Genomic DNA, 27,276 nt, shown 5'->3' on the forward strand with positions numbered 1-27,276 from the left:
CTTTTATTATTATAGACTAGAGGCCCGGTGCACAAAAATTTGTGCACTGGCGGGGTGTGTGTGTGTGTGTGTGTGTCCCTCAGCCTCACTTGTGCCCTCTCACAGTCTGGGACCCCTGGCTTAGGCCTGCTCCTAGGTGGCAGAGGGCAGGCCCAATCCCTAGGTGCAGCCCCTGGTTGGGCTCAGAGCAGGGCTGATTGGGGAGTTGAGGCAACACCCCCTGTCATGCACAGAGCAGGGCGGATTGGGAGGTTGCAATGCCACCCCCAGTCACGCTCAGGGTAGGGCCGATTGGGGGGGTTGGGGCACCGCCCCCTGTCACACTCAAGGCAGGGTTGATGGGGAGGTTGTGGCGCCACCCCCTGTCACGCACAGAGCAGGGCCCATCAGGGGGTTTGGGGCTCCGTACCCTGTCATGAATAGAGCAGGGCTGATCAGGGGGTTGGGGAGCTCCCCCCTGTCACGCACAGAGTAGGGCCGATAGGGGAGTTGGGGCACCGCCCCCTGTCACACACAGAGCAGGGCGGATCAGGGGGTTGTGGCCCCACACCCTGCCACACACAGAACTGCAGGGCGATCAGGAGGTTTGGGCGCTGCCCCCTGTCACGCTGCTCCAGGGGCCAGGAGGCCTCACGGCTCCGCTGATCCCAGTGCTGGGAGGCATATTACCCATTTACTATATAGGATAGAGGCCTGGTGCATGGGTGGGGGCCAGCTGGTTTGCCCTGAAGGGTGTTCCGGATCAGGGTGGGGGTCCTGCTTGGGTGCCTGGCCAGCCTGGATGAGGGGCTGATGGCTGTTTGCAGCTGGTCACACACCCTTCAGGGTGGGGGTCCCCACTGGGGTGCCTGGCCAGTCTGGGTGAGAGGCTGAGGGCTGTTTTCAGGCTGGTGGGTGATTGAAGCTCCCAACCTCTCCTTTTTTTCTTTTTCTTTTTTTTAATTTTTTTTTTAATTCTGGGATTTATTTACCTTCTATGGCTGTCACTGGAACTGAGAGCCAGCTTTAGCTGTGAGGCTCGGCTCCAGCTCTGAGACCTCGGCTGCTGATCTGGGTTTGTTTGGGTTCTATAATTGTAACACTGTTACAACTCCAGCTCTGAGATCCCGGTTGGCTGAAAGCAGGTTTCTGGGGATTGTTTAGGTTCTATAATTGCAACATTGTTTCTTAGAGTTGCAGCTCAGAGGCCGGCAGTGGCAGGCGGGAAACCTTGGCTTCCTCCATCACTGGAGCAAGCAAGCCTCCTGTTCGCTTCAGCTGCCTGGCTGCTGGCTGCCATCTTGGTTGGCAGTTAATTTGCATATCGCCCTGATTAGCCAATGGGAAGGGTAGCGAAGTTATGGTTAATTACCATGTTTCTCTGTTATTAGATAGGATATTCCTCATACCTTAACTATAAAAGGGTTGGAGAAAGAGAAAGAAAACTAACCAAACAAGTCTTCAGGAAGTGCCAGATGACAGTGAGGATAATAAAAACTGTGGGAGCAGAGAATGAGATAACCAAATCTGAAAATTAAATAATTTTCAGTCTCTCAGTCAATGTGGTATGTGTTATGTGAGACAAAATGATTCATTTAGAGATATCAATTAAATGCTGGACATCTGATTTTCTCCTCACCTCCTCAGGATCTAAGTAGATGGAGGATTTTCTGATGGGAAATTGGATTTAGGAGCAGCTCAAGCAGAGGACCTTGTCTAATGGCTAGGGGGAGGCATCAGTGTTTGGTTTGAGGAAATTTCTCAGGTTCAACAGTAGAAGCTCAAATGAAAAAGAAAGATCAGGTTTCTAGTTGTGAACACAGAGGTGTGGGCTGGCAGTGTGGGAAGACAATGTATGGGGAGTTTAGAGACCAAATGTAGCAACACTCTTTATAATGTTGGTGATTCATTCATGGCCCTTTATGCCATGGAATTAGCACTTGGCTTATAAAATTAATCATATTATATCACCTAAGTACTTTGGAGATCACTGACACAGTCCATTAAGAATTCCTGGCATAATAAACATATTACTTCGGGATTCTAGTGAGATCTAACGAATAAATATAACATTTAAGCACATTCCTAAGAACTTAGTCTAGATTTACTTGATAAGCTCACTGCTAATAGGTTTGCTCTGTAAGGTTGAGTTAATAATGAGAGCTTAAAATCACACCTGATGCATATTTACTCAATATTCAAAGAATACTCTTACTGATGACTTTTCATGTAGTTGGAAACCCAATATATAAAAAATGTATTTGAAAACTTTAAAAACTATTCCTGCACATTAGAATTATATAATTTTAATTCTTATTTCTGTCCTTTTAGTGTCTCCTGATCACTGTTTGGCAGACTTCATTTCCATTACAGCAAATGAATAGTGTAATTATCCTTTAAAGATATATATGGTCTGGATAGAATTAATAAAATTATAATTGTGCTGTGTACAGAGTGAAATATTCCAACACATAGCTTGGCAGTAACTATTTGGAAATAAAAAAATCCATCCCCAATATATGCAACTTCTGTGCTTATGAACTTTTTATCAGTGGCCTATCTTAAAACATTTTTTAATCCTCACCCAAGGATATGTTTATTGATTTTAGGGAGAGAGGAAGGGAGAGAGAGAGAGAGAAAGAGAGAGAGAGAGAGAGAGAGAGAGAGAGAGAGAGAGAGAGAGATGAGAGAGAAACAACCTTTTTGGTGTACAGAAAGACACTCCAACCAACTGAGCCACCCGGCCAGAGGTATCTTAAAACTTTTTTTTTTTAAAATATATTTTATTGATTTTTTACAGAGCGGAAGGGAGAAGGATAGTTAGAAACATCAATGAGCAAGAAACATCGATCAGTTTCCTTCTGCACACTTCCTACTGGGGATGTGCCCGCAACCAAGGTACATGCCCTTGATCGGAATTGAACCTGGGGCCCTTGAGTTCACAGGCTGACGCTCTATCCACTGAGCCAAGCCGGTTAGGGCTATCTTAAAACTTTTTAATGCAAGAGTTGGCAACTTGATGGGAACCTTTTTCAGCTTTTTTTGAAAACAAAAAATTGGAAATACCTATTTTTAAAAATGTTTCTGAAACTTGAACTATATAGATTCATTTTCTAGGATATATACTATAAAAGGCTTTATTAGACTTATCAACTAGCTCTTAGAGTCTGTAACTCTTTCACTTTAACTCAATATTCTCAGAGAGGATTGGGAAAAATGGAATAAATTTTCTTGCTGCACCTTGACCAATAAAATTTTAAATCAGCTTTATTAACAGTATAATATACATTCAATATAATTCAGCAATTTTAAGCTCATAGTTTTATGTATTTTGACAAATGCTTAAAGTTGTGTAACCACCACCAAAATCATGTTATAGAACACTTCCATCACCCCCAAAATGTTTTCTCATGCCTGTTGCAGTCAATTCCTTCTGTAGATTTCTGGCCCCTGACCTTTCTGTTACTATGTTTTATTTCTGGTAGCTGAGTAAATAACTAGGAATGAAATTATTAAGTTATATGATTAGTGTGTGTTTAACTTTATATGAAATTGCAAACTTTTTTGAAAGTAGCTGTACTACCAGTAATCTATGAGTTACAAGTTGATAGCCTCAGCAATACTTGCTAACGGCAGTAATTTTGTCATTTTAGCTATTTTATTGGGCATGCAGTGGTATACGTTGTAGTTTTAACTTGCACTTATCTAACGATTAATAGTGTTGAGCATCTTTTCATATATTTATTTGCCATTGCCATGTGCTTAATTTGCTTCAGTAGCCTTTTTTTTTTTTGCTGAAGTTTGTTCAAAGTTTTTTTGCTCATTTAAAAAATTGAGTTACTTACCTTCTTATTGGATTGTTATATATTCTAGATCAATTATTTTTATAATGTGATTTTGATATTTTCACATATTTAAAAGAAACTTGGAGCTGCAGATTTAGCTCATCTAATTTATGGAGCATGACCTTCATACTTCCTAACTCGCCCAGCAAAGCCCCTTTCAAACTAATCAGTCAAATCAGATTTTCTGGCCCTAGCCATTTGGCTCAGTGGATAGAGAGTCGGCCTGCAGATCGAAGGGTCCCAGGTTCAGTTCCGGTCAATGGCATGTACCTTGGTTGCAGGCTCCTCCCTGGCCTGGGCCCTGGTCAGAGCTCATGCAGGAGGCATCCAATCAATGTGCTTCTCCCACATCAATATTTCTCTGTCTTTTTCTCTCTCTTCCACTCTCTCTAAAAAAATCAAGAAAAATATCCTCAGGTGAGGATTAAAATCAAATTTTCTGTCAGGGAAAAAAAATCTGACTTCATTTTTCTATTCTAAACAATACATCAATATGTGTCACTATGTCAGTCCCCTCACATCTGAATTCTAATTCTACGATAAGCAAAGTTTAGACATTTGACACAAGTTTGTCAATCCTTTGATTAAAAAAAAAATTGTGCTCTTTCAATGTTTCAAACCAATACTCCTTTGTTGGTGCCCACAGGATTATGCGCAAGAGTAATATACTCAAGATACATTTTTTGGGTAAATAGTTGAGGATGGAAGTACTAGCATGTTAATGGAGAACTGTCTTTATTCCCATCCACTTTATGGTATTTTTTTATTCAAAATATTCCAACACAGTTAAAATACCCCATTTTGAACTTCTTAAAGAAGTATGTGTACAATGAAGAAAGATAAGAAGCCTTTCTTAATCACCAATATTATTGATTGTTCTTGTAGTTGTTGTGCAAAGTCTTTCCATCCTGAACCAATAAACCATAATTAGAGTAGGGATGGTGAGAGTAAGGTATTCCTTTCTTAAGAGAGAGTTTCTTAGATGGAAAACAGTGATGTCTTTGAGTAGTCAAATGGGGTTCATAACCTCAATTTCTTCAAGTCTTGTTGATGAGAAATTTTAATGTACTAGCACCGTAACTGAAGTCCCCCCCCCCCTCTCTCCCTCTTTTTCTCTCCTTCTCTTTCCATTTTTTTTAAATTCTCACCTGAGGATATTTTTCCCATTTATTTTTAGAGAGAGTGGAAGGGAAAGGGAGAGGCAGAGAGAAACACTGATGTGAGAGAGATACATCGATTGGTTGCCTCCAGCATGCCCCCGACCAGGGCTGGGAGCCTGCAACCAAGGTACGTACCCTTGACTGAAATTGAACCCGGGACCATTCAATGCTCTATCTACTGAGCCAAACTGGCTAGGGCTCTCTCTTTCTCCATTTTTTAAATAAGAGATGCTGGTAGTCTTATTTGTAAGTACATATAATACTTTTATTTTAAATCAGCTATCCTTATCACTCCATTTTTAAGTCTTTGATTAATGGTCCTCTAGTATGGTTTTCTTGGGGGACAACCTCAATCTGTATCAGTGGAATACCTAATTATTAGAGTGTTTAATTAAGAGTTTCTTTTAGGTACTTTTCAAAGAACAATTTAATATTTGAGAAACTTTACCTTATTTATATCTCTAGAATTGATAGAATAGTGAAGAAATCTTGACAGTTGTCACAAAGACTCAGAGACCAAACATTACAAAAATTATTTTCATTTATTCATCCTTTCAAATAAAATATTCATTTAATATGATACTCACAGAGGCAATAAAATACATAATTTATTCAGCTTTTCAAAGTCATTTAAAAATAGAGAGCTGTCATTTTAAAAAGCTCAGCTATTTTTCTTCCCTCTAGCACATTAGGGAAAAAAAGCACAACTCAAGACACCACATCATGTAAGAAAGCCAAGTTCTGTCACACTCACATATCTTGATCAACAGGGAGGAAAAACCTGCTTGCTGCAGCTGCTGGCATCCAGGCCCTTGACTATGGGTGTGTGGGAATTATGATATGAATTCACAGTGTGTCTTTAGTGCACCTGCCTGTTGTCTATTTGATGAGAGAAGTGTAGAAGGTACTTCACAGATAGACTGAAAGTCTTCTTTTTGCACTTTTGGAAGCACATTCTTTGATACTCCCTTATAAGAAAATCTGTACCACCTTTTCCTTACTATCTATAATAATAAAAGCGCAATATGCTAATTAGGCTGGACATCCTTCCAGACATCCTTCTGGAAGACCTTCCGGACGAAGCCAGGGCTGTGAGGGAAGCCTGGGTCCTGAGTGCTAGAGGGAAGCCAGTGCCGGCAGCCGGGGGATGGAAGGCCTACTCTTGCACAAATTTCATGCATCGGGCCTCTACTCCTTTAATAAGAGTTCCTAGTCCCTTGAGATTGTCTAATGATGGAAAAATATACTGGTCTTATTCATTTGGAAATGTGCATCTTGTATAAAAAGGTAGAAACGTTACAAGATTACCAAGCAGAATCCCTCCCCCTCTATTGAAAAGCAAATTAAGAGTTAATATTCATGTGCCTATAATACTGAGGTCCACCAGCATATCTGAACTCACAGTATCTAAATGCAAAAGGTCCTTTGGATCCAAAACATTTGAGAGGGAGTCAGTGAGGCAGCAAAAAATGTCTAAATGGAAAATGGAACTGAGTTAAGAATGTGCCCACATCTTGCTTCTGAATAAGGGAAATTAAATTAGACACTATAATTGAGAACCCAACATTCAGCCAGGGTTTCCCTCTTGCCATAATAGCCTGCTGCCCTTGAGCAAATCTTCCTGGCTTCCTCACGTTACACCACTCACGGCATTCAAGGTACTCACTGGGCAATGCCCTTCCTACTTCTGGGCCTTGGGCATGTCCTCTTTTCCTCTCAAATACTGTTTAATACTCACTTCCCCCATGGCCCACCGACTTCATTATTCTTATTGCTATTTCCTTCTGCACATATACTTGACTCTAGTTATGCCTTCAAATGGGTTTCTGTTATTTGTGCTTTTCCATGTATTAGCCATTATCTCCCATTGAATTGAATTCACCCACTGGAGTGGTGATGTTTCTTCCAATATTTCTACTGTCTTTGTGCATCTTGCCACCTCCCCGCTCCCTGATGCCTTCTGTGGAGCTTTGTAAAATCAAATAGCTGTCATATTAGCCAATGTGGACCTGCCTCATGCAGGCAAACCTTGAAGAAGTCCTTCTCCAGGGCTTACAGAATACTTGGCTAAATTCAAGCCATTTGTAAGGAAAATGTCTACTGGGTGTACAATATCACTGATGAGTATGGTCATGATTCTAATTTGGTTACTGAATTCTATTTAGTAACTCATTTCTCTTACTTTTGATTTTGGATTGTCACTTAGAAAAGTGACAATCTCTTTATTTTTAAATACAGGAAGTGAGATATTTGCCCATGTTACAATACACAGTTATAAAAATAGGTTGCAACATTTTTCAAAATAATAATATGTTAGTGGAAGATGTTCATTTCAATCTTTTTACAATCATAAATACTGGAGAAAATCTTAATCACCATAGTAATAATTCGGTGGATCTGTTATAACATACAAAAAGTCAGGTGCTCATCTCTGAGTTATGAGATTCTGGGTAAGAATTCAGTTCAGGAGTTATGAAGTTCTCAATGTTATCAGGTTTAGCCGAGGTTTGAAGAGATTGTTTTTGGCATATTTCAAAGACATAAAATATTTATTTACATATAAATATTTGTCACATTAAAGATTTGGACCACCAGTCATTTGGTACCCAAACCAATAAATATATAGATTCAGTTGAAATTAAAATTTTCACTTTTTTTCTTGCCAAATGTCCCAGCGAAACAAATATTTTAAAATATTGTTATAGTTCTTTAGAATTCTTCTTTTTTGTCCATATGGTGTCTACTTTTCATATGCTTGAAATCCTTCATTCACCTTATAGAGCGATGACTCGGAGACTGTTTCATTGCTTTTGCTCTCAGAAAATTCCTGACGGTTTTTCCCATAACATTTCTTATATGTCAAATAAACTAGAAAAAACACATGGGAGGTTAAGCAAATTTTATAATAATTAGCTACAAACTTACTTTGGACAGTGATTATAAGCTATGACTCAAAAAGCAGTTTGCATATTCTGTAGGCTGGAGGCTACTTAGAGAGCAAGCACCATTCTAGTTCCATGGATGCTCATAGTAAGAGGAAGGACTGCACTTCAGGCAGACCTAGCATACAATTGTACAGGGTGCTTGCTCATGACTTATACAGGTGGTACTCACCAACAACAATAGCAGAAAACATTTATTCGGTACCTACCATCTCCCAGTTATTGTGCTAGTCCTCAATAATTATGTTACATGCAAAAGGGCAATGTCCAAGACCATGATCTCATGGTCTGTGTGGGACTTGAGCTGGAATAACAGTCCATCTCTCCCAGCCTTCATTCATTCCTTCCCATAGGAGGGGGGTGGCTGATTGGTGATCAACCTTCCTCTCGTCCATGGAGCTGCTAGTCCCTGGTGACAGCCATTTCTCAGCATATTTTTGAAATCTGTTTCACTTGAACAGACTGCCTTGCAAGAGGACACCTGCAGTATATGTGTGTTATGGCACATGTGTGAGGCAGTGGAAAGGGGCAGTATTAACAAGCCCATTTGATCACAGTTTTGAGCCATATTTTCTAATTGTTTTATCTGTAATAAAAGTGCTATTTTATTATCTAAATATCTGATTTTTTTCTACATCTTAATTGGTTTCAAAGTTCACAGGGGAAGAGAAGGTTTTATTTACTTTCAAATTCCAGTACCTCATACTTATAAGTGGTATAACAATATTGTCTACCTGATAGGGCAATTGTGAACATTAAATGGGATAAAATAGTAAAGTGCCTTCCATGGCCCTAGGACAATGGCTGGCAAACTGTGGCTTGTGAGCCACATGCGGCTCTTTGGCACCTTGAGTGTGGCTCTTCCACAAAATACCATGTGCGGGCGTGCACGTACATTGTGATTGAAACTTCATGGCCCATGTGCAGAAGTCGGTATTTTGTGGAAGAGCCACACTCAATGGGCCAAAGAACCGCATGTGGCTCACGAGCCGCAGTTTGCCGACCACTGCTAGGAGAATAGTAAGTGCTCAGTAAACATTAACCACTGTTATGATACACAGCTGAGAGAGACAATGTCCTGCTTCAAAGACCTTATTATGTCAATATCAATATCTCCTTAGGTCGGTCCTGAACTTTTCTGATAAATATCCTATATTTACGAAGCATATGAAGACATGCTTCCAGTTCACGGTTCCTGGAAGCATGTAGACAGGGACACAATGAAATTGTTTTAACAGGTTGACATGCCTCCCTAGCTACTGAGGAAAAGACTCAATGGACAGCATCGATCTCCATCACTTTACACTTCAAAATAATCCTTACCAGAACCTTTGGGTAAAATTACAATTATTTCATCAGCAGTTGGGAAGTCCTGATAATATTATGACTGGCTTTCCCCACCCATTCTCTTTTTCACTACCAGGAAAGAAGGTGTTTAATTTAATTTATATAGTTCATTGCCAGAAAAAGGTTATTTTAAAAAATGCCATATTAGTAACTCCAGGATTTCTTAATGAATATCTGAATGAAACGTGATTAACATTATTGCTTACCTCCCAAGAATATTGCTGCAAAGGCGAGCTGGAAGATGCTGTAGATGAGTGGGAAGGTAAACACCTGGTTGAGCTCTTCAAAGGTGAAGGAGAGCTGGACCACGGTAGAACACAGCTGAGTGTTCTGCATCCCTGTTTCCAAAGCAACTGTGCGGCATCTGAAAGAACGGTAGGAGAATATATGTTTCTATTCTTCTGTTTTGCTTTGCTTTGTTGTCATATTACATTACAAACAAATATAATGAGAATAAGTACATATATATGTACATATGTCTGCTTTGCTTGGAGAATAAGGATGCAAGACAATGGAAGAGCTCAACCTGCATGGTCCAGGGCATGGCCCAGAAGAATTTCAGCAAAAGAGAGGCAGTCAGTATTTTCTTTTTGGGAGACTTGCATAATTTAGGAATGAATGAGTCAATTTAGAATGACAAATTTAGAAATAGAGTAAATGTTATTACAAGTGAAGAATTTTGAATTTGTCATCCATATTTACAGCTGTTACAGGTTGAATTGTATTCTCTCAAATGTGACTTTATTTGGAAATCAGGTCATTGTAGATATAATTAGTTAAGATAAGGTGATTAGGGTGCACCCTAATCCAATGGGACTGGTGTCCTTATGAAAGGGGGAAATTTGGACACAGAGACATGCATTGAAGGAAGACCATGTGAGGAGAAACGGGAGAAGATGGCAATCCACAAGCCAAGAGGAAAATGCCTGGGATCGATCCCCCCTCACATCCCTCAGAAGGAACTAAGGCTGCTACACATTTTTATATTTTTTTGATTTCTAGCCTCCAGACTGTAAGACAATGCATTTCTGTTGTTTAAGTGAGTCTATTTGGGGTACTTTGTTATAGCCACACTAGCAAACTAATACAAAAGCTATTACAGAAAAAATACCCCAGTTAGCTTTACCAAAATACCATACCTGTGCCAGGGCTGACCAGCTATCCTAGCCAGAAAAAACCCTAGTGAGTAACCGGCCACAGGAAATATTGTTCCTACGATCCACAGTTTGGGAGCGATGATCCAGGCAGATTGGTACAGTATTCCTCCCACCACAGCTATGAGCACGATAAGGACTGCACCTGTGATGGATCCAATCTGGAAGAAAGACACAAGCAGACCCATCAACTGCGATAATGAAGTTACCTCTCAGTGTCTCCTCACCTGATGGCCATGGTCAGCCCACCAAGAATGTTGGTGCTTGTCCCACAATTTAATTTTTGGAAAATAAAGCGTCCATGCTTGGTTAGCCTGAGGAAGATGTACTAGCTTGCAAATTATCCCTGTCAGAGATGAGGAAAACACACCCAATAAAAAGTAGAAGACTTGGCTTCTAGAGTCCACTCTTCCTGCTCTCCTTGTTTTGATAAGTCATGAAACCTCTCTGAGTCTTAGTTTCTTTATCTGTAACTGAGGATAAAATTTTACCCTGATTACTTTTTATTATTGTTACAATAATAAGAAAATGGATATAAAACTCTATAAAAGTTAAAGGCATAAGCAAACAAAAGCCACTGTTGTTATTGTTTTTTCCCCTTTCACATTGAAAAAAGTGGATTTTAGAACTTTTTTTGACCAGAGAAGCAAAGAATACCAACTAACTTATTATGCTTTCTGATCAATGGACTATGGCTTTGTCTATATCTATGTTTATATATCTATGTCATCTGTGCCTATATCCATAGCATCTTTATCTTATCCATATCCATATCATCTAGCTAGAATATAGTTGGTATAGGGAAATGAATGGTTACAAATTAGTATCACCTACTAATTACCAGGCACAAAACTACCATATGGATACAGAGATAAGAAAGATATGATTTATATTTTAAGACCACGGTATAGATATATTTTATAAAACAAACCCACATAAGAGAGATAAGAGCAAAGTGCTGTGGGAGTACAGAGTATAGTAAAACCAAGAGATGTGTTTGAGTTGATTATTCCAAAGGGTGAATAAAAATTTGCCCCATGGATAGAGTGGAGAAGGACATTCTAGAAGAGTGGACTGCATAGGTAATAATGTTAATGCTCGTCCCTCTAGGATTAGGTTTATACTATAATGAGAAAACCATTGTATAGCTGGAAAGACCTATCATTTCAACTGTGGAGCAATTGACTGCAGCCTATAGCATGGACCACTTACCTTAAGTATGATCTTGGCTTTCTGGGGCCATTTGTGATTAACAAACATTCCAATGGAAACAGGAACAACAAGAGCCACCAAAGACGTACCTGAAAATGACAGAAGAGCAATTTGATCAACAGGACAGAGCACAAGGAAAGAGGAAAACAAAAGAGTAAGTAGCCTGTAAAAGGCTTGGGTAATATATCACTCTCCTTCTTGAGAACACAAAACAGAAAAAACAAACACACACTCCTTCCTTATTCACGTCAGTACTTAATTTAATATTACTGAAAATAATTGATAATATTGATATAAATCCTTTCCCTAAATCTCAGGTTAATTTTTAAGCGTTCCTTATACTTCCAATCACTATATTTTGGTTTCAATTGGTCAGAATCTTGCCTTATTTGATGTTTGGATCCTTATATTCTGGGAAAATACCTTTTCAGTGTGTGTGTGTGTGTGTGTGTGTGTGTGTGTGTATGTGTGTGTGTGTTCTCAGAGAGACATAGATCATGCTTTATATCTGTCTGTTACTTCATGGTAGTAGAAATAAAAGGAAAAGCTCAAACTTCTCCAGGCCTTCGGTGGGCTAATGACTTCTGGTTAAGACTGACTGGTTATTCAAATCTGTAGACAAGAGGTGAGAGAATAGATTGAAAAGCATGCTTCAACTTTTCTGTGAGATAATGTATTTGGTCACCTTTCAAACAATTATATTCTTTGCAGGAACGTGCTCACCCAGCCAAATAAAAGAGTCATACTTCATATTCACCATGTTAAATTCACTGCTATTCTCGTGACATGTGGTTGTTTCTCCATATTATTTAACACTCATTTGTTCAATAGCTGCTTTTATATAATAGAGTATCAACAATTTCTAACTTCTCATGGGCCATTTCTTTTTTAAACGTCCTTTTAAATCAGTAAGAGAAAGCGGAATTGAATAATGAAATTCTGAAAGTAGATGTTGCTTAGTACTAAAGTAGATTGAACTAGGACTGAAAAACAAATTCTACATTCCAGGTCTGTAAATATGACTTTAAAATGAATATAATAATGATAAAATCATAATTTTTGTAGCGTTTGGTGGCTAAAGGTACCAAGAGCAGGACCAAAAATATAAGATGACAAGGAGGGTAAGGAAAAATTGATGGAACAATAGATATGTAAAAGGATCATTTATAGTTATACTGGTAAGAACCCTCAGAAAAATCCCCATCGGGGATCCTTTCATCCTGCTATTTTGGGAGGAGCCTTCCTCCCCTGTCTTGGGTCTCCAGACTATTCCCTAAATTGTGTGAAGTTTTTAGGCCTTAAATTAAAACATCTTAATATGTATTCTTTGTACTGTGGTAGCTTAAAACTAGGTGCAAATACTGTGCTTAGAATGTGTGTGGTTAGGTCTTGGTAATGTATTTCGTGTGTCAGATCTGTGCAAAGGCAGCCCACTCCTGTATTTGAGCCCTCTTTATCTCTCTGGGACCACCTGCCGAAATCCAGGACAGACTTCCTCTCCTGACCATACGAAGCCAGGATAAAATTTTTATAGGATTTGAAGTGACTGGAAAAGGCACTCAGCCTTTCACACTGAGAGTGTGTGGCTCCTACTTGCAGAGGTGGGTTGTCCCAACTCTTTATTCCTCAGTGTGCTAGAGCTCCTTCTGTTTTCTTCTCCCAGACTCTGTTTATTTTCCTTATTCCTCATATGCTTGTGCTTTCTGTCAAATGTCTGTCTATTCATTGGCTTACAGCTACCCTCTTTGAACCATAACGTGGTCTTTAATCAGTTTACACAGCAGATACAGGAGGAAAGAGAGGTAGAAAGAAAAAAGAGAATAAAAGAGAATGGTAGATGGAGGCATGTGGTGCAACTTGGACCCATGTAGTCTCAGAGGTGAGCCTTATTTGCAAATTGTGGGAACTGTGCAAATCAATAAGCCCTCCGAGCCGTGGTTCCCCTGTTTGTGAAATGGGTAAAACGTTGTCTGTCTCACAGTGTATTGTGAGAATTAGGTGGTGAAATAGATGTGCAGTTCACGGTACTGGATATTCTCAAATGTAGGGGAGAGAGGAGTAGAATGACAATTTTTACTGCAGTGTGTTTTCAGTGGAATCAGCTGTACGAGCTGCCTCCTCCTCCACCCAGATGTCATCATCTGAAGGGGCTCAGCGGGTGTTTATTGAATTCCTCAAAGCATGGTGAGCACCGTGAGGGAGCACTGCGAGGAGCCTGTGGGAATGAGCCTTGCCCACAGAGCAGAGTGGAGAGCAGATCAGGGGGCTATTTCCAGCTCCCTGGTCATCTTGGACAAATGAAACAGTTACCATGAACCTTAACATCCTCATCTAAAAAGCAGCAATAACATCTTTTGAAGGAATTAGGTTGTTTGTTTTCTACATTAAAGGATTAGAAAAACCAACAGCAAGAAGGTTAAGTTGGAAATAGGCTTAGCAGAATGGAGAGTAGGCAGAGTTAGTATCTGCTTTTCAAACTCTCATTTAAAATTTTTTCTCTTTTTTCTTCTATTTTCTATATTCTTCCTTTTTTTTCACTTTACTTCTTCTTTGATGAAGTAAATTACTACTCACTCTTTCTTAATTTCTCTTCCTTTCAAAATGTACTCACATTAAAGGATGTGATATACGTCATTCACACCATAGTTAGAATTACGCACATTGCTATAGGGCAGTGATGGCGAACCTATGACACGCGTGTCAGAGGTGACACGCGAGCTCAATTTTTTGGTTGATTTTTCTTTGTTAAATGACATTTAAATATATAAAATAAATATCAAAAATATAAGTCTTTGTTTTACTATGGTTGCAAATATAAAAAAAATTCTATATGTGACACGGCACCAGAGTTAAGTTAGGGTTTTTCAAAATGCTGACACGTTGAGCTCAAAAGGGTGGCCATCACTGCTATAGGGCATTTTCCAGGAAATGCATACTAAGAAAATATTTTAAAGTTTATTTTTTTCTTAAATAATGAGTTATAGAATTAAAGCTCTTCATTCCACAGACAAACCCTTTGAGAGGCCTCCAATGTGTACCACTCAAGCAAACTGCATTCTTTAATTTTAAAGAAGGTGAACTCCAAGGGAGCAGGCTGAGCTCAGCAGCATGAGCATAGATAGGTGGTTATAGAGGATCATTCTAAAACCTGTTGCAACAGGATATTATGTCTGATATGGAGGAATTCCCAAGGGGTCACTAGAAGGACCTTGTAGGGAAATCCTATACTGAACATGGTGTGTCAAGGCGGACTACTTTTTAAAATAAAAATATCCTTGGTAAAAGTGGAGAGAGAAGAGACTATCTGAAAATATTATAATACATATTGTCCCCAATTATATTTCCAAAATTCATCCCAAATCACTCGTGTAGAGCTTTAAATCATGGTTTATCACAGAAAACAATCTTCCTTAGAAATGGAAGGGATTTTATCCAGTCCAGCTTTCCATGCCAATGGGAATCCTTTTTACAAACATGCTGGTGTGTCACTATTTAGCCTTTGTTTACATGCTCCCTTCAATGGGACACCTATGTACCTGTTTGAGGCAGCCCACCAGGGAGACATTTGTCTCCAAGGTCAGCTGAAAATAGACTAGCATGCAATGTACCGGGTGACTGATACCAATGTACTACTTCCCCTACATCTCATCTTTTATGATGATAGTTCTATGGTAAATGCCCGGTGTTGGTGGACCAGGAACCATCTTGTTCTTGATACCATGTTACATCAAAAACTTAGTCTTCCACCATCATTTCTTGTCCCCCAAACAGAAAAAAAGCTCCACTGAGATGAGGGTGAATATTTAGGAGTTGAAATGAGTGGAGACAGAAAATTTAACTTCTTGGGGCATGACACACAGACTGTGCCAGTAAATCAACTTTTGAATCAACTGTGGCTCACAGTTAAGTGTTATAAATAATATGTTTTATCTGATAGTTTCCTATTGCCACGCTTATGATTGCTTACTAGGTGCCCTATTTTTAAATCATTGGTAGAATGATTTTTGTATTTCTTCAGTGTAAGTGTCTGGGAGCAAATGCTTGTCATGAGCTAGTTGCATTGTGGGTTAAGAAAAGTATAGCAACTTGGCCTCCTCAGGCCCAGACAGCTGTGCCAGGGGACCCTTTAAATTGGCCCCTCTCCTTGTGATTTCATTGGAGGAACAAACCAGTTTCTCCCATGGTGCCATGGTTTGGAATTTATATTCTTCCACTCTAATTCAAAAGCAGGGGTGGTTTGCAATGAAATCCTAACTGGGCACAAACTGCTGTTGGTGCTAGAGGCAAACACCAGCTTGGGTCTGAGCCTGGCCTGAGAACCCAGCCGGGGTTAAGCAGAGAGGAGGAGAAAAATATTCAGAGATCTTGCAGAGCAATGACTTACCTATGTTATCATAGGGAATTATGATCGTCCCCGAGTCGACCCACATTTTGGTATAGATTAAGAGGCACAGCGGCATCATTCCCAGGGCCAGCAGCGTGGAGCATGTGGTCATGCTGACGCTGAAAGGAAACGGGCAGGTTGATACATCCACCTCCTGAGTTTTCCAGGGGAGAGGTTGTTTCATGCTTAGATAGTCCTACAAAAGACTGTCTCAACCAGCGCACCATTCAGTCTGATGGACAGAAATACACAAGCGCCCCAGCAATTGCAGGGTTCAGCCTCGCGCAAAACGGTGAGATCCGTATTTGGTGTCTTCCTCCTTTGTCTTGTGCCATCCCTCCCTCCCTGTTGGTTCTCAAGAACCAGTTAATGGCCACTCATTATTAAATTCATTATTAAACAAGATCCAAGGTGCTAGGCCATGCCACCCTTGAACCTCCAATCAGAGAACAGCAAACACACTTTTATATGGAAGAGACATTAGGGACTCCTCCATGTCTGTCCGTGTTGGGATGAGATGGGGTTCCCTGGGCCCTTAGGGGAGAATGCATGTCCAAGAGAGGAAGCCTCAGTGTAGTTCTTTAGAGAAAATTATTGCTCTAAATGCTCAAATCTTGAGAAAAGAAGAGAAGCTGACCCCCCCTCCCCAAACAAAACAAAACAAAACAAAAAAAACCCCCCAAAAACAAAGAAACATACAAGCAGAGAGGGGAGGCCTGGATTCTATTTCTGCTAAGAAATTACCAAATGTGTATTGAGAAGAACAAGCACCTGGTACACTCCTCCTGACAGCATGTTTTTGAGTGAGTGGAACTGGCTAAGTGAGCGGATTTTGACTTTTGACCTGGAAGGATTAATGTGGCAGGATGTAATTTTCAGCACTGTGACGGTGGGTGGAAAAGAGGCTTTTGGGGAATGGGTCTTTCTGCTCCCATTAAAGTGTCCTTGTATATAGGGGTACATTTTTTTTTGCTCAGGGAACAGTGCCTTAAATAGCTGGGCCAGACACTAAAGCCAGACACTGCCTGGGTTAGAAGCAGGCATGGCCACTTACTACGTGACTTTGGGTCATTTACTTCTCTTTGCCCATTTTCTTTTTGTAAAATGAAAATCCTAATCACTGCCCCTTCACAGACTATGAGAACTGACTGAGCCAGTGAATCCAATACTTAGAATAATGCAAGGTGCTCATTAAAAGCTAGGTGGTGTTATTATATATCTAGTCATAGTGTGTGCTATGTTGTAGCATAATTCCAAGTCAGAAAATCAGAGAGATTTTTCTGATAGGCTCTTTCTACAATAGTTGTAGCATCGAGGCTGTCAGAACAATAAATTCTTAAAAGTATATATGTGTACTTGGAGGAAGATGCTAAATTATTTACACCACCTGCCTCCCCCCTCCAAAAGAACAACAGATACAAACCACCCTACGCAATGTTAAGGAAAACAGCTGAAGATGAGGAATTTAGCTTCAATGCATCTAACTTAGCACAGTTTTGGCAAAATAAAGGGTGGGGACAACATTTACCGGGTGCTTAACTTTTTTAATAATCATTAAAAAAAAAAAATAAACCAGGAATGACCTCACTTAAACCGTGTTTTAAAGAATTTAGGAAAATCCCAATAAACCCATATGCATATATGCATAACCCATAGACACAGACAATAGGGTGGTGAAGACTTGGGGTGATGGGGGGGGCGAGAAATAGAGGAAAGAGGGAAATGGAGGAAAAGAGGGACATATGTAATACTTTCAACAATAAAGATTTTTTTAAAAAAAGAATTTAGGCAAAAATACTTGTCTTAGTAGAGCTAAAATAGTGCAACAATAATCAATACTAGAGTATATTTGAACTATTTCTAAGAAGTTCAATTGATTTTTGTGACAAGTTAATTTAGATACAAAATATGATGCAAAGGCAGTGTCCTACAGCACACTAACTGAATTTGTTATAAATTGTACTTTGTCCTATTTAGAATTAAAGTACTGGGGTTGTTATTTTCCCCTCTCTCCCAACCTTCCTCACTTTTTATGCCATTCTCTTTTTATATTCTATTTTTAAAAATCAGTTAGAATGGATTTAAGACTATCCCATAAATAACTTTGATTCTAGTGTATCCGTGGGCTTTCTCTCAAGGAGAGGACAGAAATGTGGAGGTGGAGCTGGGCAGTGCTCACTACCTGGATCACCGTGAAGAGAGGCCTGAGGAGTTTTTGTTTTAAACTGAGAATGACTTTTAGAAGGAAGTCTGTTTCTCTCCTTGTTTTTCTTTTAAATTTCCCTGTGAAAGCTTTAGTTCTAAGTTTTTTGCTAAGAAAACTTATGAAGTTGTATCATGGTTGTGAGTTTGGCGAGAGCAGCTTCTTAAAGGCCACAGGAGGGATAGGAAAGGAGCTGGAAAAGGAGATGGTTTAGCTTTCATGGGACATCTTGGCAGTGAGGTGTGGGAGGAGACGAGAGAAGAGGTGGCTGCAAGTCGATACCATTTGAACTCATATGAGAACACCATCAAACCACTCAAAATGAGGTGAAAATTCACAGATAAGTACTTTTAAGAAGCAATATAGGGGGGATTCATTAGTAAAAGAAAAATATCATTTCATAAGAAAAAAATGTGAAGTCCTATAAGGAGCATAGTTGTCAACAATAGAAATACTACCATGAACTTGCGTTGGAATGAGGGAAAATGTAAGAAAAAAACCCAGATCTCTTGTCTTTAATTCGTGGCTTTAGCTCTATTCACCACCAGGGAGAATTATTATTATTATTATTATTATTATTATTATTATTATTTGCAAATAAGAGCAATAAATGAGAATTCAGTGAATGTTGAGGAATTTGGTGAAGTCAGTGATTAGAATGCAAAATATTTTAATCATATTAGAAGTAAAACACCAAGTTTTAAAGATCAAAGAGTGTGTGTATAGGTAGTGCTAGAAAGTGGAGATGTCGTAAGTTATAGAAATAATGTCGAGCAAAGGATAAGAATCTGGACAGGGGTAAGTGGACAGGTCTGGATTCAAATTTTGACTCTGACATGCACTGACTCTGTGACTTTGATCAAAGCTTTGAGCCTTAATTTTGTCATCTATCACATGCAGAAGATAGTAGTACTGACCTCAGAGGAATATTTTGAGGATTAAATACACCAATGTATGTAGAGTACTTATGCTGTATTTGCCTAACAAATATTAGCTAGTAAAATAGAAATAGATGCTTGGTTACTTTGAGGAAAAATAAAGGAAAAAAGAAACAGTGTTGGATTAGTTCTCAGGAGCTGGACATTTATGCAGTTGAAAGGGGAGTTAAATTATGATAAACTGAAGGGACAGGGATCTTGAACAACTACAATAGCAGGAAGATGAACAATGGAACAATATTTGGCCATAAAACCAAGGATGTGGTAGGAAAATCTAGAAACTGTTAAATCTAGGAAATAATAAAAGGGAGTGTAGAAAGTACATGGCAGCTGAAAATTGGGGGAAACTGAAGAAAGGATATGAAAGGAAAGTGAGAAGGGGAAGTCCTTGCATGGTGTGGTGAGGCCATTGCTAAGAAAGGAGACTTGAAAGAGGGGACTCTCTGGGGGTAGAGCAGACACAGAAGGTGGGATGTCTTGGTGGCCCTTGAACTGTGGGCCTGGGACTCAGCAGATACACCTGAAATGTCACCTTTATTTCTTCCTGAAACTATTTGTGCATAATACAACCACTGGACAGGTAGAACAGGTGAAAATACCTGTGCACTGATCAGATTCCCACAGCTTTCAAGGCTGGAGAAGGAGTCAGAGAAGGAACTGAAATATCGCTTGCTATATTTCAATGAGCAAGGATATAATGAGCAAAGTCTGTTATTTTTGATATTTTGTGTATGGGTGTATTTCGTGGTGGTTGTGTGTCGTTTTTCTTTCCTTATTTTTGTCACTAGAGATTTCAAAATACAACGGTCGCCCAGGTTTGGAAGAGATGATAGAGTGTGGGAAAGATCTGGTTTTTCCTCCCAGCAACCACATCCAGGAAAGGGAAAGCCAGGTGGAGGTGTTTTGCTGGACTATGTAGTATCTGTCCAACCAGTGCAGAGACCTGTTGGTATAAACACTCATATGGCTGCCCTTGCTAGAGTTCAGGTGGAAATGGAGATGGTAAAGTTCCAAGAGAACAGAATTAGAAATATAAATAGTAGATAGGATTGTATCTAAATGAATTATCAGAAGACTTTAGTGATCCAGTGCTCACTTCAGAAGAATGAAAAGTGCTAGAAAACTGTTTCCCAATAGCTGACTATGACTCTCTTAATCGACTTTAAAGAAACATTTGAACAGTGTTTCCCCAACATATGCAATGTATAATGTCATCATCTTACATAGCAACATACCTTCTTGTAATGATAATGGGTCATAGTGAGAAACATTTGTGCTCCATTAAAATGCATGTCTTGTGTGTGATTGTGTTTGTCCCTAAAGTAAGCTATGCTGAGGCTGCTGTGCATACTGAGAAATCCTCTTTCCTCTGGAGGCATGCTGGTTTTTTCTCTTGAGGTCAAACTTTCCAGGCCACCTGCTGCTGTGGGACTCAGGCCTGCCTGTCTAGACCCCCCTCCCTACTTCTTGTTTCTCATCTTCTGGGCTTGGAAATAGCACGCTGGAGTGTTAGGAGAGGAAGTAGGTTCTGTGTGAGAAATGGTTATGAGATTAAGTGGGATTTATTTTGGGTGAGCAAAGGTTTTTACTGGGTCTTGTTTCCGTTCTATACCGGTGAAATTGCTAGAGAGGTTGCTATGGGATTGGAGAAGTGTTGCTATTATTTTGAAGACGGGGAGGGGGGATCTGTGGAGTGCACACTTTCTAGAATGAAAATGAAAATTTTCAGTGCCATCCCTCCCACTTTAAAGATTATGCTAACTTGCTGAAGGATAAGGTTTCAAATTCTGCTCTTGCTTCTTATTTCTTAATATTGTTTCTTATTGGAATTGTTATGCAGTGTAGACTAGATTATAAGTCATCTCCTGTATCAAGAGAAATAAAATTTCCTTAAATCACAGAAAAGTGTAACTTGGAGTTTTTAGTTTAGGGTCTTATTGTTTTAGCCAGTAGAAGAGACTACCTATCTTACAAAATGATCACCTGTATGGTATTATGTTGAGGTAAAAGACTCTTCTATTTTGTTAAAAAGTTATAAATATACTGACCCTTGAACAGCTGCTAGTTTTAGGGGCACTGAAACAGCAGAAAATCCACTAGTAGCTTTTGGCTTCCAAAAAAACTTAACTTCCAATAGACACAAGCTAACTACACTGTTGACCCGAAGCCTCACTGATAGCAAAAACAGTCAATTAACACATATTTTGTCTGTTATATGTATAATAGTGTATTTTTACAATAAAGTAAGCCAAAGGAAAATGTTACTAAGAAAATAATAAAAGAGAGAAAGTACATTTACAGTATTTACTGAAAAGAATCCACGTGCAAGTGGATCTGCACAGTTCAAACCTCTGTTCTTCAAGGGCCAGCAACTTTATGTCAAAGCTGTTTAGTGGACGTCAAAGCCCATATTCAATTTAGTTCACTTGCATCAACTGCCTTTTGGAATTCTCACCTATTTGCCTATGTCCAAGTCAGATCAAACTGAAGTCTAAAAAACCTTATTGCTATATGGTGGAACAACACTTGCCATCCTTTGTTTTTTACAGGGCTTTCCTTAATAAAACTATTGCAGGGAAGATACAGTATTTCCTTGTGTGAAGAATATGTATTGTGAAGGTATATAATTTGGTATATAATGGTTTCTCTAAAGCTCATGGCAAAATTAGCACTAGCTGAGATGTGATGGCTGTTCCCAGTTGCTCACTAGACACTGGATCAACCTGGAATTGTTTTACATTTTGCATTTCTACACCTTGAGCTTCTCTCTTCTGAGTATGGTATGTGGTGATTACCAGAGCTGATTGCTAGTGTACAGTGTTTAATAAGCACACATTACGTTAACACCTGGCTGGTTTGCAGAAATGCATTCCTTTCACAGGAAATAAGGGATTGTGAGGTAAGGAAGAAGACATTTGCCTATTCGACTTGTAGCATTAAGATTTTCAGTCTCATCACATTAATGCTTCATCTTATTTCTATTAGTTTTTTTTCCTAGTGCTAGTTCAGACTAGTGCAGGATGAATTGGGAAAACATTGCAATGTAGATTACTCTCTGGGAAGCAGAGAGACCATTTTCTTTTTATTTTATAGTAAGGTAAGCATAATTTTTTAAAAAAGAAGCTGTTGTAGGTTTTTTTAAACTACCAGTAGAAGTAAAACAAATGTACAAACTATTTCTTGGTCTTTATATGAAGAAAAAGCTTGTCCAAAGAACTAGCTGTGTTTGGTGGAGTTAACTATTGTCTCATCATAGGTCCTAATGTTTAATGAACAATCTGATTTCAAAATCACACCTAGAGCTCCTCATTGCCACAAAGAAAGATGGTTTTTGTCGTTTTCCTTTCTGATACCGACAAGGAAAACATTCTTAGCTGCCACTTGTGGGGCTTGGAAAAGATTTCTTTTCTTGAAAAACTTTGAATCTTTCCCAAAGATAAACATCAATTATCCAATGCCTTGTTAACTGAGTTAGATTGAAAAAACAAAGCAGAAATTGTAACCCATAAAGTACAATATGCAATCTCAGCTGTTCAGGAAGGTGAATACATGCATTTATTCTCTTCTGCTAATTCCCCCAGTTGCGCCTTAATTTAGTGGCAGAACAGATGGATACTCACGCTGCCATAGGTTTCTGAAAGACTAATTCAATGTGACTGCAGTAGGTGGAGGTTTAGATAGCTTACCTCAGGTCCATGTCGCCATCGACCCAATAGGCCAAGATATTGGAGGCAGTTCCTCCGGGGCAGCATCCCATGATCAGCACCACTACGGCCTGGATGGGGAGGATGTCAAAGGCCACCGACAGGATGAATCCCACGAGGGGCATGATTCCAAACTGACAGAGGAAGCCAATACATATGCCCCACGGCCGCCTTATGTGCCCCAGGAATTTCTTGATTTCCACATTGCATCCCATGGAGAACATCACCATAGCCAACAGGATGGTCAAGACGGTGCTCAGGACCACGCTTAGAATGGCATTGAAATTGCTGGCAGGCACCACACAGGACGAACCGTTGCAAACTGTTGCCGTGGCCAAACATCTCGTTGAATTATTCATCGCTGGGTTTTGGCTCAAATGGTCACAGACATCCACAGAAACACCAATCCTCCGCTCCTCGCTGGGTAAACAGTGCCTACTGCAAGCACGTCAAACTTTTAAACCCTTTCTAAAGTGTCACTTGGTGTCTCTTTCTAAAGCCACCTCAGAGAGGCAATAAAAAACAATAAATGCCAGTATGTCAGTTTCGAGAGGTAACATTACAACACAGCACATATTATGAATCATAAAAGTCCTGCCAAATTATTGGCCCAGACAGGGAATTATAATTAATCATTTATCGGCATGGTAATGAACCGTGCAATATAAAAAGAGCCGTGTTAATGTTTAATGCTGGGAAGGTTTGTTAAATAATTTCAGTTATGTGACACTCGGATATTACAGAACATTGGAGGGGTTAAGCTATGGGAAGGCATGTTATCCACTCATCTCCTTTTAGGAAAGGGGGTGGGCGGTGGATCCTAAAAAGTCCAGCACCCTGTGCCAAGTTAAATTGCGAAATAGCGTCAGTGTCAGACCCTGAACGGAAACTTGAGACCTACAACTTCCTCCCCCAATAGTTTTCTTACTATATCAATGTCTGCTCCTACTGGTCTGTAGTGTTCATGAAGAGTATGTAAGGTCAAGAAACTTTCAGGGCCTTGATGCAAACCTAAGGGAGAGTAGCATGTGGGAGGATAGAATGTTTTCTGTATTGTCTGGTGGGAGGGCAGCTGACCAGGAGAGCCGCCTTCAATTACTCACACACCCAATTATGTATGCATTGCCATAGTAACAAAGTGCTTTAGAGATAGTGACAACACAATTATTTAGAGGGATGAACCTCAGAGGATTAGGTCAAAGTGACAGGAGCTCTTAGTGCTTAGAGTCGGGAATTGAAATTAGAATTGTTTTTTGAAGAGGGGAGGCAGTTGGAGATTCCAAGGGAAGTTGATTTTTGTAAATGTCAAATAGTCTACCTCATTATGGGCAGAACACTGCATTTGGTGTATAAGGAAGATAAAAAAGAGATAGAGGAGGAGTTTCTGTTCTTAGGTGTTTATGGTATAATCAGTTAGTGAGGATGCAACATAAGAATAAAACAATATTTTGATCATGATTCACAATTTATAGGAACAATTCTAATTTATTAGTCGATTGAATCATCTTAAATTTAGTAGGATTAGCATCCTTCTTTTACAGATGAGGACTTAAGGGTTGAAGAAATATATTCTTTTACTCATGGTTACCCAGCTGATAACTGGAAATGCTGAAACTCAGTTTGGCTTAGTGGAGATTTAGAGAAATACCTTAGAATAGAGTTTCCCAAAACTCAGTGTGCACACAGATCCCCTGGGGGTCTTGTTAAAATGCAGATTCTGATGCTGGAAGTCTGGGGTGGGCCCCAGATGTCTGCATTTCTGACAAGCTCCGAGTTGAGGGTGATAATGCTAATCTAGGGACCACACTTTGAGTATCAAGGCTTTAGAATACCGATGTCAGGGTGATCACAACTATCCAAGCTGGTGGCAACTAAATTTACTGGTCACAAGTGAAAGCAGCATTTATAGAACAACTCAACACAGAAAAGTAACCTTCTGCACAACTGGAGTAGGCATGAGCTGTAGGCAGTGGAGTGGGCCGCCAAGCAGAGGCATGGGTGGAGTCAAATGTCCCAGCTGCTGGGGGCCCAGGGATGATGTCCCTCTAATGGGGGATTGAGCTGCTGGGAAAACCCTGAACCAACCGTTCTCTTAGAGGTGACAGTGATTGACACTCACTGTTGGTGCAGTTTCTGTCCCAGGAGTGCTCTTTCTCAGCTGTCAGACTCCACCGCCCGCCTTATCTTGTGTGGGTGGGCTGCCATTAGCTCTGCCTGGCTGGCTGCCAGTTCCTGGAGGATCCTCCTGTCTCTCGCATCACCCTTTCCACTCCCACAGCTATATGATTAGCTAGGTAATTCCCAGAAGGGTTCCCCTCCCACTTTTGGGTGTGGGATGACTTGGCCCTGTCCTGCTGGCCCCCTCCCAGCATCTCCTGGGACTGACCTCTGGCTCACTTCTTGGCTCAGGTGCCAGTGGGCCTGGGGTCAATGAGCCAAAAGCGCCCCCTGCTGCTTCACCTGGGTATCTGTAGGTGCTGGCTTTTCCCGCCCAAAGCGTAGAGGAGGCTGAGTGGAAAAATTGCAGAATCCAGAGCCTGATACATGTATAGGGTTGATCAGCTTTCAAAGCAGCTGCCCCACTCTAACCTCAAACATTACTGAGAGTCCAAAGCTGGCCCAGGACCTACTCACAAACATGCCAGGTCCGGTTTGCAAAGGGAAATTTGAGTCTTGTAGGTTGGAGGGAGCAATTCAAATTTTTCCCAGGGTGGGCTTCAGGCTCTGGCCATGCTTGGGGTTGCCAGGTGAAATCTGTACTTAGCCTTTTGTCCACAAGGCTGGCAGCAGAGAAGAGAAAGCAGGTTAAGAACAAAGCTCTCAAATTTCAGAAGACTTGCTAAGGAGATTTGAGGCTCCCAGGGGCAGAATGCTTTGCATATAGACAACTTGCAAATGAGCAGTCTGTTTGACTAGACAAAGTGCTACAGTTCTGCTTAAAAAAATGTGCCAATGCATTTCTAATTTTCACATTGTTTTTACATAAATTTGCACATTAGGCTCCAGAGGCCTTCTATTCAAGTATTGGAGTGATTCACAATTAGCTAGTACCCTTAACTTCAACTGCATGAAAATTCAGGCATCAGACCAGGCTAAACAGAAAATACCTGAATATGTTAAAACCATTCTCTTTAATTACAACACAATCAGGGAACAGATGCACACCTGAGTGGGCAGGAGTTGGCGCTTGATTTCCATTGTCATCTTTCTCAATCTTTTCTGCTCAGTTTCTTCATGCACTGGACTCAGCCACAGGCCATCTTCAAGAAACCAGCAGCAAAGTCTTGCTCCTGGTCTCCTGGGTAGAGACACAGCAGGTTGTGGGGCAACTTGACCTATAGGCTTCCTTTTGGTTTCTTAGTATCACTTTGAAGAAGCAAGGGTTTAATAGCTTTTCAAAGTGTTTGCCCTGAAGCTCATATGATAAAAGAAGAGCTTTCTATTTCCTATTTTGTTTCATTGGGCATCCTTCCATTTAATCGGCAGTCATTTGGGATTTCAGTGATTTTACTGAATAGTTCCCTGTGACTGAAATGATCTCTTTCCTCTTTCCTATTCTGTCCTATAGACTGAACTTTTATGGAAACTGAAAGTACCACAATTAGAGTTATTATTTGACGTCTTCACTGACCCTCTTTGAGGCAAAAATACCCGGGGAGAATAACCTATGAATGACTAGCCGTCCATTCACCTGAGTGGCATTAAAGGAAGAAGGCAGAAAAGTATTGGTGAGAGAAAAAGTAGTGTTTAAAAGGGCTTAAATTTTACTGAATGCAGAAAGCACTGGACTTGGAATCAGAAGATATGAGTTCTAGGTCTGCTTCATTTGAAAATATTTTGCTGTTTAGGCTTTTATCAATGAACTAGAGCCCTGGTGCACAAAAATTTGTGCACTGGGCGGGGGGTGGGGGGGAGGGTTGTCCCTCAGCCTGGCCTGTGCCCTCTCGCAGTCTGGGACCCCTTGGGGTATGACCACCTGCTGGCTTAGGCCCACTCTCTGGGGCATTGGGCCTAAGCTGGCAGGCAGACATCCCTCTGGCAGCCCGGGAGCCCTCGGGGGATGTCCACTTGCCAGCGGGGAGCAGGCCTAAGCTGCAGTCGGACATCCTTACTGCTGCTGAGGAGGCGGGAGAGGCTCCCACCACCACCGCTGTACTGGCAGCCATCAGCCTGGCTTGTGGCTGAGCAGAGCTCTCCCATGTGGGAGCGAACTGACCACCAGGGGGCAGCTCCTGCATTGAGCGTCTGCCCCCTGGTGGACAGTGTGTGTCATAATGACCAGTCATTCCCAGTCCTTCTGCTGTTAGGGTCAGTTTGCATATTACCCTTTTATTATATAGGATAGAGACCTGGTGCATGGGTGGGGGCCGGCTAGTTTGCCCTGAAGGGTGTCCTAGATCAGGGTAGG

At 40.5% G+C, this 27,276-nt stretch overlaps 1 protein-coding gene across 1 annotated transcript; it reads right to left on the reverse strand.

Moving 5' to 3' along the window:
* Positions 1-5,507: 5,507 nt before the first annotated feature.
* On the reverse strand, positions 5,508-23,395 carry SLC10A2 (solute carrier family 10 member 2). Its single transcript, XM_059685063.1, has 6 exons — positions 22,851-23,395; positions 16,024-16,142; positions 11,640-11,728; positions 10,413-10,588; positions 9,480-9,637; positions 5,508-7,852 (listed from the first exon to the last, which is right to left on the reverse strand). Exons 1-6 carry the CDS (start codon positions 23,225-23,227, stop codon positions 7,725-7,727), a joined length of 1,047 nt encoding a protein of 348 aa, XP_059541046.1. The 5' UTR covers positions 23,228-23,395; the 3' UTR covers positions 5,508-7,724.
* Between the last annotated feature and the right edge of the window lie 3,881 nt (positions 23,396-27,276).

This window comes from Myotis daubentonii, chromosome 2, assembly GCF_963259705.1.
Source record: "Myotis daubentonii chromosome 2, mMyoDau2.1, whole genome shotgun sequence".
NCBI classification, from domain to species: domain Eukaryota; kingdom Metazoa; phylum Chordata; class Mammalia; order Chiroptera; family Vespertilionidae; genus Myotis; species Myotis daubentonii.